We start from the raw sequence: 13,578 nt of genomic DNA, 5'->3' as shown, positions 1-13,578 counted from the left end.
TATCAGACACAGGGTAATGCTCGCTCAGGCAATCTCTCTCTCTCTCTCTCTCTCTCTCTCTCTGTCTGTCTAATACTGTACAAAATTCAATGAGTTTCAATGGAGGGACTCAACATTTGTTCGTTACTAGTTCTAAAGTGACGTTTTAGATTTAGTAACGGAGGCTTGGTCAAACTGTCAACTTGAGATTTGAATCCGTGGAAGGAAGTATTTCTGTAAAAAAATAGGGGTTTAAAGACACTTCATTGTCGTTGTATTTATTTACACACTCGTGCCGCACTCGAGGGAACGCAAAAGATTTGAAAAAAATAAAATAAAAAATTCCTCCCATCCTATATTTTTTCCACCACCACGTACAATTTCCTTCCTTCCCATTTTTTTTTTCTACCACCATGTCCCTTTAGGGGCTCTGTAATAGTAAGCCAGTCATTATTGCAAAATCAACCCATTTGGGGTGATAAAAGTGGGCTTCTAAAGATCAGGTGACTGTATATTATCTCTTACTTACTGCACAGGTCATGCCTCAAACTGAAGGATACTTTAATTATGGATACTATATGGCAGCTCGATAAATAGCTAACTAGCATTCCACAGAGCAAACGTGATCATGCATTATGCTAGTATGAGGTCAACAAAGGAAAGGAAGAGGCCACAGGGTCCACTCATATTCCACTCATATTTAAGTGCAAAAGCTTTCCTCCCTTCACTCTTATTAAACAAAATGGAATAAATGATTGCAGATGAGACTACTCCATAAAGGGGAGAGTTTTCTGAGAGCCCTATAGACATTCCCCTGGATGACAGCCTCAATTGGTATGAATAATGTAACGAGAGCAGAATTGAGGAAACTCACATTTCACTAAGAATCATCATTTTGATGGTAATGACTATAGGCCTCTAATGACACCAGCTGTGGATAATAGCACAGGGAAACTCAACTTGCTACACCAGGCCAATCAGAAGTTACATATAAAGTCAAAATGACATTTCATAGAGCCATTCAATAATGTGCGCCAAACGCGTTGTTTCAGATGAGCTGCTGAGTATGCAGAAAAAAAAAAAATGACTGCCTGTGATGTAGACCCTAAAAGTAAAGGCTACAATATTTAATGGACTTTGTTTGACAGGATTTCCACATTTTTAAATGGATATTTTAATAGCCAATGATCAGGCTGATGATCAATATAATGCAGATGTACCGTATAGAAAATACTATTTTGTGAAAGCAAAATACATTGTGAAATCTGCTCAAATAAAAATATCACTTATTTTGAATTATTACAGAATTATGTTTGCGTTTTATTTTTGATTATTTGTAACATGCATTTGATCTTTCTTTTCCTCATTTTGAATCCTATATTGGATGTGAGGCATTTTTCATTATTAACAGCTGTAAGTAATCAAACTATTCTTAATGAGCTGTTTTTAAATTTGCTGAAACTTTTGCATGTGTTGTAAGCCTGAGGAAGGTCCACTGACCAAATAAAATTTTGTAATGATGCAAGTTTGAGTAATATACAGGATTTATAAATTTTTGAAAACAGAAACTGTTTATTACCCATTGACCTTTCTATAAGTGTTTTTATAAAATGTAATATTACAATCTCAAAATGGCAAATTATCAATCGGTTGGCCTGACTGATATAGCAACTGATATTAAAAGTAAAAGGTAAAAGTACTTTTAAGACTCACTTTGAAGAGCAGCAATGGAGTGTTTTTAATTCTTTTATGTGATGTTCCACCAAGCCAAGGGACTAGTTAATGACTTCAATTAGTGTTTTCAAAGGGCATAGGAGACAATAGACACTGTGTTGTATTCACAGTTGTGTCACCACAGCTTAATTGGTCCTTCATTAGGGTTTTACAAACACAGCAGTTCTAGCTTATGATCTGGTCTCTGAAGTCCGGTAACAATTTCATGTAGCAATACAGCAGTCTCGGCAGGGCAGATTACATGGGCAACCTTTCAAGGTGTGATATAAAAATAAACAATAAATGGGAGTCATGTAATTAGAAAAACAGTTGACGTAGAGCTTTACCTGTTTCAGGAGAGTGTAATTGGATCCATCAACACTTAATTTTCTGATTTCATGAAGATCAGCAAGTATAAGAAAGGGTTCTTCAGCTGTGAGAAATATAAAGGTGACTTGATGCAATGGAGCTGGACAATTGCCAAGTTAATTTCAGTTAAAACACATTCTGGGGGGGAATTCACCAAAATATACATACTTGAAAGAGACTTGCAGCTGTTGGGGTCTTTTCTGGACGCTTCATAGCCATCTACACACAAGCACTTAAAGGAACCGTAAGTGTTGGTGCAGTTCTGACTGCAGGGTAGGGTCGTGGAGCATTCGTCAATGTCAACACATGTTTTCCCATCATTCTTCAGGTGAAATCCTGGCCAGCACTTACACTAGACACATTGGTGAAAAAAATAACAATTGAAAGGTTTTGATTCTAAAACTGCCATTAATAAAAAAGAAAGAAAGAAAAAAAAAAGAAACCTCTTGACTAAGACCACCTCGGCAAAATTCCACTTTGTTTCAGTTCCATACTCATTTTACAAATTAATAGGTGTATAACCCTCAAAAATGAAAACTGTGCCATATTTGAGGTCATTTGCATGTTGTTCCAAATCATTTGGTTTAAAAGTTGGGTAACACTTTAGGATACTGATCCTTCATTAATGAATAACTACACAGGAACAAATCCGTAATGCATTATTAACACTCTAGTAATTACTATTAACTAACAATAAACTCTGATGAATGAATAAGTAAGTAATAGTGCTCAGTTGAAGGTGGTAGTTCATTATTAACTTATCAGTAACTACTGTTCCCTTTCAGTCGGTCACGTTCGACGTACGTCAGTAGTGACCGACGAATTGGGATATCGCTTAGAGAGCCCTATCATCTTCGTGTAAACTAAAACAAGCCAAAGGAATTGGCGTGCGATATTTGCATAATGCGCACCGCCCCCGTCAGGTGTATATAAATAGGAAGCAGATGCAATCGCACTCTGTCTTTCGCTTCGGAGCCATTCACTGGTGTCCTATTTAGAAGACTCCTTTCTTCGTGTGTTTTTTGTACTAAAACACTGCCTCAGAAGAGGATCTGCAGCGAGCTTCGGTGCTGGTGAAGAGGACACGTGCAGCGAGGTCGCGAGAGTCTGAGGAGCCGAGCTATAAGCTCTAAACTGCTGTTTTCACAGCAACACAAAGAGTGTCTGTGAGGTAGCGATTTGGGCCGGTTCCTCGGTGTGTCAGGGAGTGGTGTACCTGACACATCGCGTCGCTCCCTGGGTGCTTCAGCACGAGTGAGTTGACTTCCCCTTCTAAAAGAGCTTTACAGACGAACCCTGACAGTATGTCATTTCGTCTGTGCGTTACTGGGTGCGGTCGTTCCCTGGTCCCTGCTGATGGGCACAATCGCTGCATCTCGTGTTTGGGCGTTCAGCACGCTGAAGCAGCGTTTGTGGATGGTTCATGTTCCCATTGCGGGAACATGACCATCGCGGTGCTGAGGTCGAGGCTCTCCTTCCTGAAGTCTCAGGAAGCGGGAGTCCCCTCTCCTATGCCGCGTACGACCGTTTTTTCCGGCCCCGGGAACCGGAATGACGGTACGGCGCTGTATAGGGAGGGCGACCTGAGGATAACGGTCAGGGCTCCCCCGTCGATCGGAAGCGCTCCGCGGGCCCCTGCCCCCTCATCAGCACCGCAACCCATCCTGCCGCCGTTGGTTTCCGCTGGGCCCTCTTCGGACTGTCCAGCCGTTACCTTTGGTGCGCCGGCGGAGGATCAGATGTCGATCGCTGCGTCGGAAGGCGAGTTTGAGTGTTCGGGGGAGGAAGATCCGGACGCGCTGCCGTCCCGTTGCCCGAATCGGATCCCGAACTCTCGGCTGTGCTCTTCCGGGCCGCCTTGTGTGTCGGGCTCGAGTGGAACCCTCCACCCTGTCCCGGCCCATCTCGGCTGGATGATTGGTACTTGGGGGGGGGTCGCGCTGGTCAGCCCCAGCGTCCCGCCCCAATGCCTTTCTTCCCGGAGGTGCACGACGAGGTGACCAGGTCTTGGCAGACACCGTATAGTGTTCGTTCGAGGCCTGGCCCCGCGTCCGCCTTCACCTCCCTGGACGGCGGGGCAGCCAGGGGGTACGCGAGGATCCCGCCAGTCGAGCGGTCTGTTGCGATGCAACTGTGTCCAACGGCCGCTGGCTGGCGTGGTGAGCCGCGTCTCCCGTCCCGGGCCTGTAAATTCTCAGCCGGTCTGACTGAGAAAGCTTACAGTTCCTGTGGGCAGGCTGCCTCTGCCCTGCATGCGATGGCGCTTTTGCAGGTCTACCCGGCAAAAGCGCTGTCAGAAATGCCCCAGGAAGGTCCTGACCAACAGCTGCTGGGGGAGCTGCGCGCTGCCACCGACCTCGCCCTCCGGGCGACGAAGGTGACAGCACGCGCTGTTGGTCATGCGATGTCTACCTTGGTAGTCCAGCAACGCCATCTCTGGCTGACCCTGGCGGACATGCGGGATGCCGATAAGCAGAGGTTCCTAAATTCCCCCGTGAGAGAGAGCTTCGCCCATCAGTTCTCCGCTGCACAGAAGCAGGCTGAGGCTATCAGTCACGTTATGCTCAGCCTCAGCCCGCTCGTCGCCGAGGGCGCCCGCCTGCATCGTCCTCCGCCCCTGCTAAGACGGCAAAGCAGCAGCCTACACCAGCCAGACAGCAGGGTGCCGGTCGCAGGCGTGGTGCCCAGCCCGTCTCCGCTAAGCCCGGTGGTAAACGTAAGAGCAAAACACGGCACTGAGACGGGCAACCTGGAGGGGAAGGATCTTGCTCTTCGGGAGAGTTTTCCACCATCTCTCCCACCCCCGGAGGAGGGCCGGGGGGAATTTGTGTTTGTCTGTCCACCGCCGCTGGCTCTCCGGAGTCCAGCGGTACCCACTTTTTCACAAAAAGAGCAGTTTCCTCAAACTCAAGGTCACAACAAGGGGTGTCTGTCAGTGTGCCAGGCTCCGCCTCGCCGCTGACAGCTCCCTCCCCATTCGCCAGCAGGTGGCAGTGTGATGGTGCAGACCGCGTCCCGTGCGTCGTCTCCCATGCACACTGCTGCCTCGCAGAGTCTGACCCCACTCCGGGCCGCCCCCAAGCCGTCCGGGTCGGGTCCCTCTCTGCTTTGCTGCCCCACCCCCGGTGCGTCTGTGGTGCCTTTGGTCCTGCTGGCTCAGTGTCTGGAAGCGTGGAGCACGCTCCCCAGCCTTTCCAGTTGGCTCATTCGTACTATCAGACTCGGCTATGCGATTCAGTTCGCCGGCGTCCCCCGGTCTTCAGGGCTGTCCACTTCACTCCGGTGTCGTTGGACAGTGCACCTGTTCTCCGGGTGGAGATTGCTGTCCTCCTGGCGAAGGGTACAATCAAGCCGGTCCCTCCAGCCGATATGAAGTCGGGGTCCTACAGCCCCTACTTCATTGTACCGTAAAAGGGCGGTGGGCTACGGCCAATCCTGGACCGTCCCCAGGATTGGTTTGCAGCAATAGACCTGAAGGACGCGTACTTTCATGTCTCGATTCTGCCTCGACACAGACCCTTCCTAGGTCGGTCTGCGTTCGAGGGTCGGGCATGTCAGTACAAAGTCCTACCCGACATGGTTGTAGCTCCCAGCCGGTTGGGTCTTCAGGTCAACTGGGACAAGAGCAAACTCGCCCCCGGGCAGAGGATCTCTTGTCTCGGTCTCGAGCTAGACTCGGTCGCACGGACTGCGCGTCTCACCGAGGTGCGCGTCCAGTCAGTGTTGAACTGCCTGAGCTCGCTCAAGTGCAGGCCTGCGGCTCCACTGAAAGATTTTCAGAGGCTCCTGGGGCATATGGCATCTGCAGCCGCGGTAACGCCGCTCGGATTGCTTCATATGAGACCGCTTCAACACTGGCTCCGCGGCCGGGTCCCGAGATGGGCGTGGCAGTGCGGCACGCTCCGTGTCCCCGTGACACCGAGCTGCCGTCGCACCCTTGTCCGGTGGTTGGACCCTTTGTTCCTGTGGGCCGGAGTTCCCCTCGAACGAGTGTCCAGGCACGCTGTGGTCTCCACAGATGTCTCTGCCACGGGATGGGGGGCCACGTACAACGGGCATGCAGTGACAGGTCTTTGGACGGGGCCTCAGCTGCATTGGCATACCAATTGCCTCGAGTTGCTAGCGGTTCGTCTTGCGCTGGCCCGCTTCAAGAAGCTGTTGTCAGGCAAGCACGTTCTAGTCCGCTCACTAAGCACTGCGGCCGTTGCGTACACCTACCGTCAAGGTGGTCTACGCTTCCGTCGCATGTCGCAACTCGCCCGCCATCTCTTGTTGTGGAGTCAGAAGGATCTGAGGTCCCTTCGGGCCACTCGTGTCTCAGGTGTGCTCAACCGTGCAGCCGACGAGCTGTCACGGCAGCATCTACTTGCGGGCGAGTGGCGGCTCCACCACCAGGCGGTCCAGCTGATTTGGCAGCGTTTCGGCGAGGCCCAGGTAGTCCTGTTTGCCTCCCCGGAAACTGCCCTCCGCCAGTGGTTCTATTCCCTGACCGGCGGCACCCTCGGCTCGGATGCCCTGGCACACAGCTGGCCCCCGGGTCTGCGCAAACATGCGTTTCCCCCAGTGAGCCTTCTCGCACAACTCATGTGCAAGGTCAGGGAGGACGGGGAGCAGGTTCTGTTAGTGGCTCCGTACTGGCCCACTCGGACCTGGTTCTCAGACCTCATTCTCCTCGCGACAGCACCTCCCTGGCCGATTCCTCTGAGGAAGGACCCCCTGACTCAGAGATGGGGCACCCTGTGGCACCCGTGTCCCGATCTGTGGAACCTCCACGTGTGGTCCCTGGACGGGATGCGGAGGTTCTGAGTGATCTCCCGCAAGCGGTCGTAGACACCATCACTTCCGCTAGAGCTCCTTCCACTAGGAATCTCTACGCGTTGAAGCGGAACCTGTTCGTCGAATGGTGCGCCTCTTGCCGAGAGGACCCCCGATCATGTTCGGTCGGATCCGTGCTTTCCTTTCTGCAAGATGGGTTGGAGCGAAGGCTGTCTCCCTCCACCCTCAAGGTGTATGTTGCCGCTATTGCCGCACATCACCATGCAGTTGAGGGTAAGTCCCTGGGGAAACACGATCTGATCGTCAGATTCCTGAGGGGGGCCAGGAGACTGAATCCTCCTCGCCCTTCCTCCGTAACCTCTTGGGATTTGACCCTGGTTCTCACAGCTCTCCGGGGTCATCCCTTCGAACCTTTGCAATCAGTCGACCTGAAACTAATGTCTCTTAAGACGGTTCTTCTGGTTGCATTGGCTTCCCTGAAGAGGGTAGGGGATCTGCATGCATTTTCGGTCGACGAAACGTGCCTAGAATTCGGGCCCGGTGATTCTCACGTCATCCTGAGACCCCGGCCCGGATACGTGCCCAAGGTTCCTACCACTCCCTTCAGAGATCAGGTAGTGAACCTGCAAGCGCTGCCCTCGGAGGAGGCAGACCCAGCCCTAGCTTTGCTCTGTCCCGTCCGCGCTCTGCGCGTTTACGTGGACAGAACGCGAAGCTTCAGGACCTCAGATCAGCTCTTCATCTGTTACGGAGGCCAGCAGAAGGGAAAGGCTGTCTCCAAGCAGAGGATGGCCCACTGGATAGTGGATGCCATCACCTTGGCGTACGAATCCCAGGGCGTGCCTTGCCCGCTCGGGTTGAGAGCCCACTCCACCAGAGGGGTGGCCTCTTCCTGGGCGCTGGCTCATGGCGCCTCGCTGACAGATATCTGTAGAGCTGCGGGCTGGGCGACACCAAACACGTTCGCTAGGTTTTATAGCCTACGTGTAGAGCCTGTATCCTCACGTGTACTCGCATCCACTAGTCGGTAGACGTGTTGTACCCACTCTAAGTGTCGGCTTGCAATGCCATTCCCGCCACTGGCCGGATACGTGCATACTTTCACTCCAGTCGTGTTCCCCGCTTGGCGAACCCTGTCGAGTTCCTCCGCCTCCCCCTTCGGCTCGGACATTGCGGAGTGTCTGATGCCAGGCCTACATCCGTCGCTGACGCTGTCTGTTGGCTGGGGCCCATATGTCGTGACCCCTCTACGTGAGCAGTCCCATATGTGTATTTTTCACGGTTTAAAACTCCCTACGGGCCGAGTCCGTGTCTTTCCCTTAGCAGAGCCAGCTCTGCAGTCACCTGTCAGATGAGTCTCCCCCAACCAGGTGGAGCCATCCCAGGGACTCCATATGCGTACTGCCCCCCGGGCCAGTCCATGTGTGTATTTCCCACGTAAACTCCTCCCTTATTGGGTAGGTAGTGGTCTCCGCAGCGTCCCTTACGGGTTCGCTTCCCCAGTGTGTCTAGTTTACTTAGTGGGTATTGGTTAGACAGCAGTAGACTCTCTCGGTGTAAGCTCGCCCCCTTCACCGCCAGCCGGTGCTATGGGCGGCTGAGCTTGCGCTGGGCACTGGAAGGGGTTTCGTAACTGTGGCGCTTTAGTTGGGATCCCAATTCGTCGGTCACTACTGACGTACGTCGAACGTGACTGACTGAAAGGGAACGTCTCGGTTACGTATGTAACCCTCGTTCCCTGAAGGAGGGAACGGAGACGTACGTCCCGTCGCCACAGTTTCTGTACCCTCGCTGTAGCGCGGACACCAGTTGTCTCCTCAGCGAAAAACAGAGTGCGATTGCATCTGCTTCCTATTTATAAACACCTGACGGGGGTGGTGCGCATTATGCAAATATCGCACGCCAATTCCATTGGCTTGTTTTAGTTTACACGAAGATGATAGGGCTCTCTAAGCGATATCCCAATTCGTCGGTCACTACTGACGTACGTCTCCGTTCCCTCCTTCAGGGAACGAGGGTTACATACGTAACCGAGACGTTTTTTCATTCCTCCCAGAGAACAACTAAGAACTACTATATACATGTTCATAATTAACATGAATGATGCATATTGTATAATTAATTCTAAAGTGAAGGTCTTGGTAAACCACTAGTAATGACTGAAGTATTACCAAATACTTAAGAAGGAATTACTGATTATTTGGATCAGTATTCTAAAGTGAAAAACATGATAACTCTCTAGTAACTACTGTAGTCATTGTAAACTTTTGAGGTTTTTGTATGTTTTTGTACAGTAATTCCTTATGATATATTTGGCAGCAATAAAGTAATTACTAGTGGGTTACCATGATCTTCACTTTAGAATACTGATCCAAATAAGAAGTAGTTACTTTAGAGTTATATAGTAACTCTTGAGTTATTGCTATCCAATACTTTACAAAAACATCAAAGACTTCAATAGTTACTAGAGAGTTATCATGTTTCTCACTTTAGAATACTGAGCCAAATAATTAGTAATTCCTTCTTAAGTATTTGGTAATACTTCAGTCATTACTAATGGGTTAATATCACCTTCACTTTAGAATTAATTATATATTATGCATTATTCTCATTAATAACGAACATGTATATAGTAGTTCTTAGTAGTTCTTTGGGTGGAATGAACAAACAGTAGTTACTGATTAGTTAATAGTGAACTACCACCTACAACTGAGTTTATTACTTACTAATTCATTCATCAGAGTTTATTGTTAGTTAATAGTAATTACTAGAGTGTTAATAATGCATAACTGATTTGTTCCTGTGTAGTCATTCATTAATGAAGGATCAGTATTCTAAAGTGTTACCAAAAGTTGTACCAGAAAAAAACAAACTACTGGCATTTTACTGATAAATATGATTCACAATGATTTTATGTTAAGAGTTTTCAAATTTTCCAAATCACTGTAGCTGGATTTAATTATTGATGCTTTTTGCTCAGTATGTAAACTCAATGGTTTCCTTATGATCCCTTCATTTGTACCACAATGAATGAGGTCAGACTCTTTACCTACAGGATTTGTAATGTCTTTATCGATTTTGAGGGTGACTGGTTGGAAATGTGCCAGGAAATGACACTGCCTCCAAACACCTCTGATGATCACAGGTCATGTGAACATGGCACTCCTGACACCTAGTTTGCCCATCAGTAACACAGCAGAAGTGTCTGTATCTAGAGAGAATTAGCTCATAAATCGGGCTCCTTAAGGCATGCCTCCAGACAGCTCCCGAAGGTACAAGTCTTTGTTTAAACTTGATCTGAGTATGCCAATTAAGTACCAATGAAACAAAACTGGGACAAATCGTTGCTATAGCTTTTTCTTTGGTCTTTGAATGTTTGCCCAAGTAATTCAGTGAAAAGATGTTGCAGAAACAATAACACAGCAGCTTCTGCAAATCAATTCATCATAGTTACATTTGTGCAAAACTTGACGTCACATAAAATAAGCCAAGAATGAAAAGAATTGCCAGATCTTTGAAACAGAAAAAGAGCAGTCTAGCAACAAGCTATTATTAGCAATATGCCAACTCTTTCTCACAAAGAAAAATAGTCAAATATTTTAAATCTCTTTTTTGTCCTTTCCATATAGCATATATGTGCACAAGAAAGATAGATGTGTATTTTGTATTTCTTCAGAACACCTAACAATACTGTATACAATCAATACAGTGTACACAACAAGGAATACACACATATATATTTCTTCAGAACACAATACTGCACAAATATATAATGATACTCTACAAATGGGTTAATGCCCTATATATATATATATATATATATATATATATATATATATATATATATATATATATATATATATATATATATATAGGGCATGCTTAAAATAAGATTTAATACAATACCCAAAAGTATATCAATTTGTATTCTAATCCAAATCACTCATATCTCTGTTAAAGCATTCAAATGTATTATAAAGCATATTTATAATATACAAATTATTTTAAATTTCATATAATTATTGTCTTTAAAATTAACCCAACTAAAGTAATCAGTTAAAATGACAACCTTAAGTACAATATATAAAGATAATATTGACCAACCTTGTATCCTACTGGTAAGTCTTGGCAATCCTGCGTACATCCGCTGACACGACGGTTCAGACATTCATTGACATTGCAGTTTTTCTCATCTGAGCGATCTCCACAGTCATCTTTCAGGTCACATAAACTCTTCTCGGATATACAGCGGCCATTTGAGCACATGAAAAAGGAACTGTTGCATAAGCTCTCTAGAAATAAAGGAGGAAAATAAAAACAAAGGAAACAAATTAAGGAAAAAGTATATTACAAAGCAATACAAACAATACAGTCTTGTTGTGTTGAAAACCAAACTGAAAATGTAAAAATGCTTTTGGAAAAAACATGAACGATTGGATGGCTTAAGCTCGGCAAAGCTAGAGGGCATCAAAGTTGCAATCCAACAAAAGCCAAATGATATTTCTAGCTTCCTGCAACTGCCAGTAAGTGCAAGGCCTTTTTTTCTCTTTAAATGCTTGGTACGCTCAGCTGAAAACATGCCATCCCCGCAGGTCAAAGTTATCCACTTCAGCCCCCTGCTTTTATCCATGATGTTCCTTGGCCACTTGTATTCCCTCAGATGTTCAGTAAGCCCTACATCCATCAGTCAAACATATTTCAGGCACAGCTCTGTTGGGCCATTACCGGCAGCCAGGCATTTGAGGTTGAGGGGCAGCTCATCAGAGTGGTCAGGGCAGTCTGGGTAACCATCACACTCCCACTGGGTGCTGAGCAGGCATCGGCCATCAGCACAGCGGAACTCATCTGGCCCACATGAGCGGTACACTGCGGAAAGAGTGACGACTGTAAGCACAATGGCACACTCTGCTACCAAACGGAGATCTTAAAGGGACAGCTCACACAAAAATGAAAATTCTCTCAGCAACCTCTTCTATGGAACACAAATGCAGATATTTAGTGGAATGTCAAAGCTGTTCTTTTTTTTTTTTTTTTTATACAATGAAAGTGTTCAGCAATCCATATCCATAAAAGTACCACAAAAGTCGTTCACTTGACTCAAGAACATCTAAATGATTATGTGATCTTTGCAGTCTTAAATACGATTCACTTTCATGGATACTGAGAAATATTTTTTGTTTTTCAATGGAAATAAAAAATATAGTATATATACATCATTATTAAAACAAACAAAAAACAAAACAAAAGCAATTAAACAACTTAAGGGTTAGTAAATGATGACTGATTTTTAATTTGGTGTGAACTTTGCAAGATGGATATTAAACAAAAAATATGAAACAAACTATGAGATTTTACTTTTTAGTAAAATAATCTGCATATTTCTCTGGTGACAGATTCTAGAAACTAATGAGATCTCTTTGAATCTCTTTTGTTATTAATAATTTCCCAGACTTTCTATTTCATATTTTAACCTCAGTGCAATAAGTTCTAGAATAATAAATTATGAGGGCGTATGCACATGGATGATGTCCTGTGGAGAGGCTGTCCTTTCATGTTGTGAAGACCAGGGGCCAAGTTCTCCATCAAAAAAAGCCCACAGATGTTTCAGTTTTAAGCACAAAAAAAGTTTTAAAACATTTTTAGGAAACCCCAATAACTGAAGTACAATACTAACTATTCTTGAAATTGTTCTTCTTAATTAAGAATGTATAGAACAAATAATACGAGCACAGAGCAGCCTAAGGCTCACTGTAGAGCTTTAATTAACTGAGAAATGCCTTTTTACATTATAATACTGCACTTTACTATTTCAATGATATTGAGTTTACTGTATAAATAAAATTAGCTTTCACAAATTTCTTTAGGGAAAAGTAGTTAACTAGTGACTAAAGACATAGATGTGAAAAAAAAAAAAAAAAAAAAAAAAAGTTTTTCTTTATGACAGCTCTGCTTATCAGACAGATTTGTTAATTCAGACAGATGCTTACCACATTCAACCGATTCATCCGAACCATCTCCGCAGTCGTTGTCATGGTCACAAACAAAGCGTTTTGGAATGCAGCCTTTATTAAGGCATCTGAAGGAATTCTCATCACATGTGTTATTCGGAGCTGCAGGGTAAACATCAGAACCTTGAGCTTAATTAATTCTCACTAAGACTTTTATTCACCTTGGGGTACTAGTCATATCAGTCAAACCCGTTTATACCACAGTCTGGACTCTAACATGTTACAAAATGCATCACTAATGAAGTGCCTGTGGTTAAGAATATCTTATTCAATGGATGTCATTGAGTTTTTAAATCCTGACCTGAGCACGTATCAAGTAACCAATTATAATGAATGGCCAACATCACTGCTAGAACAACACCTGAAGGAAGCTTTCATCGATAACACATCGACATGCAGAAGACATTTTAAACAGATCAATGGGAATATTTACCACAGCCAGCCGCAGAGAGCTCATCGCTGCCATCAGGACAGTCTCTCTCCCCGTCACATAACCAGCGCTTGGGGACACATGCGTACGAGCCTGGACAACTGAATAACCCCGGGGCACAGGTCACCGAGCCTGGACAATATTTCATTAGTAATGCACCATTAATTGTTGTTCATATCTAGAAATTATAAATGACGAATATCCAGAGGAATCACACAGTAACACTAGAAAGCTTTTTAGCAAATGCATATGTAATGGAGGCAAGCAGGTAAGAGCTGTGTATGTAAACCATAACATTTGGTG

At 45.8% G+C, this 13,578-nt stretch overlaps 1 protein-coding gene across 1 annotated transcript in view; it reads right to left on the bottom strand.

Moving 5' to 3' along the window:
• Positions 1 to 13,578, bottom strand: part of lrp1bb (low density lipoprotein receptor-related protein 1Bb) — a 359,341-nt gene that overhangs the window by 62,818 nt on the left and 282,945 nt on the right. Inside the window, exons 51-56 of the mRNA XM_067410627.1 lie at positions 13,279 to 13,407; positions 12,825 to 12,947; positions 11,563 to 11,703; positions 10,942 to 11,129; positions 2,230 to 2,413; positions 2,040 to 2,125 (exon numbers count right to left, since the gene is read on the bottom strand). Coding sequence (XP_067266728.1) covers positions 2,040 to 2,125; positions 2,230 to 2,413; positions 10,942 to 11,129; positions 11,563 to 11,703; positions 12,825 to 12,947; positions 13,279 to 13,407 — 851 coding nt within the window. The remainder of the gene's footprint in view (positions 1 to 2,039; positions 2,126 to 2,229; positions 2,414 to 10,941; positions 11,130 to 11,562; positions 11,704 to 12,824; positions 12,948 to 13,278; positions 13,408 to 13,578) is intronic.

This window comes from Chanodichthys erythropterus, chromosome 14 (assembly GCF_024489055.1).
Source record: "Chanodichthys erythropterus isolate Z2021 chromosome 14, ASM2448905v1, whole genome shotgun sequence".
Classification (NCBI taxonomy): Eukaryota; Metazoa; Chordata; class Actinopteri; order Cypriniformes; family Xenocyprididae; genus Chanodichthys; species Chanodichthys erythropterus.
This window is presented reverse-complemented; position numbering and strand designations above follow the sequence as displayed.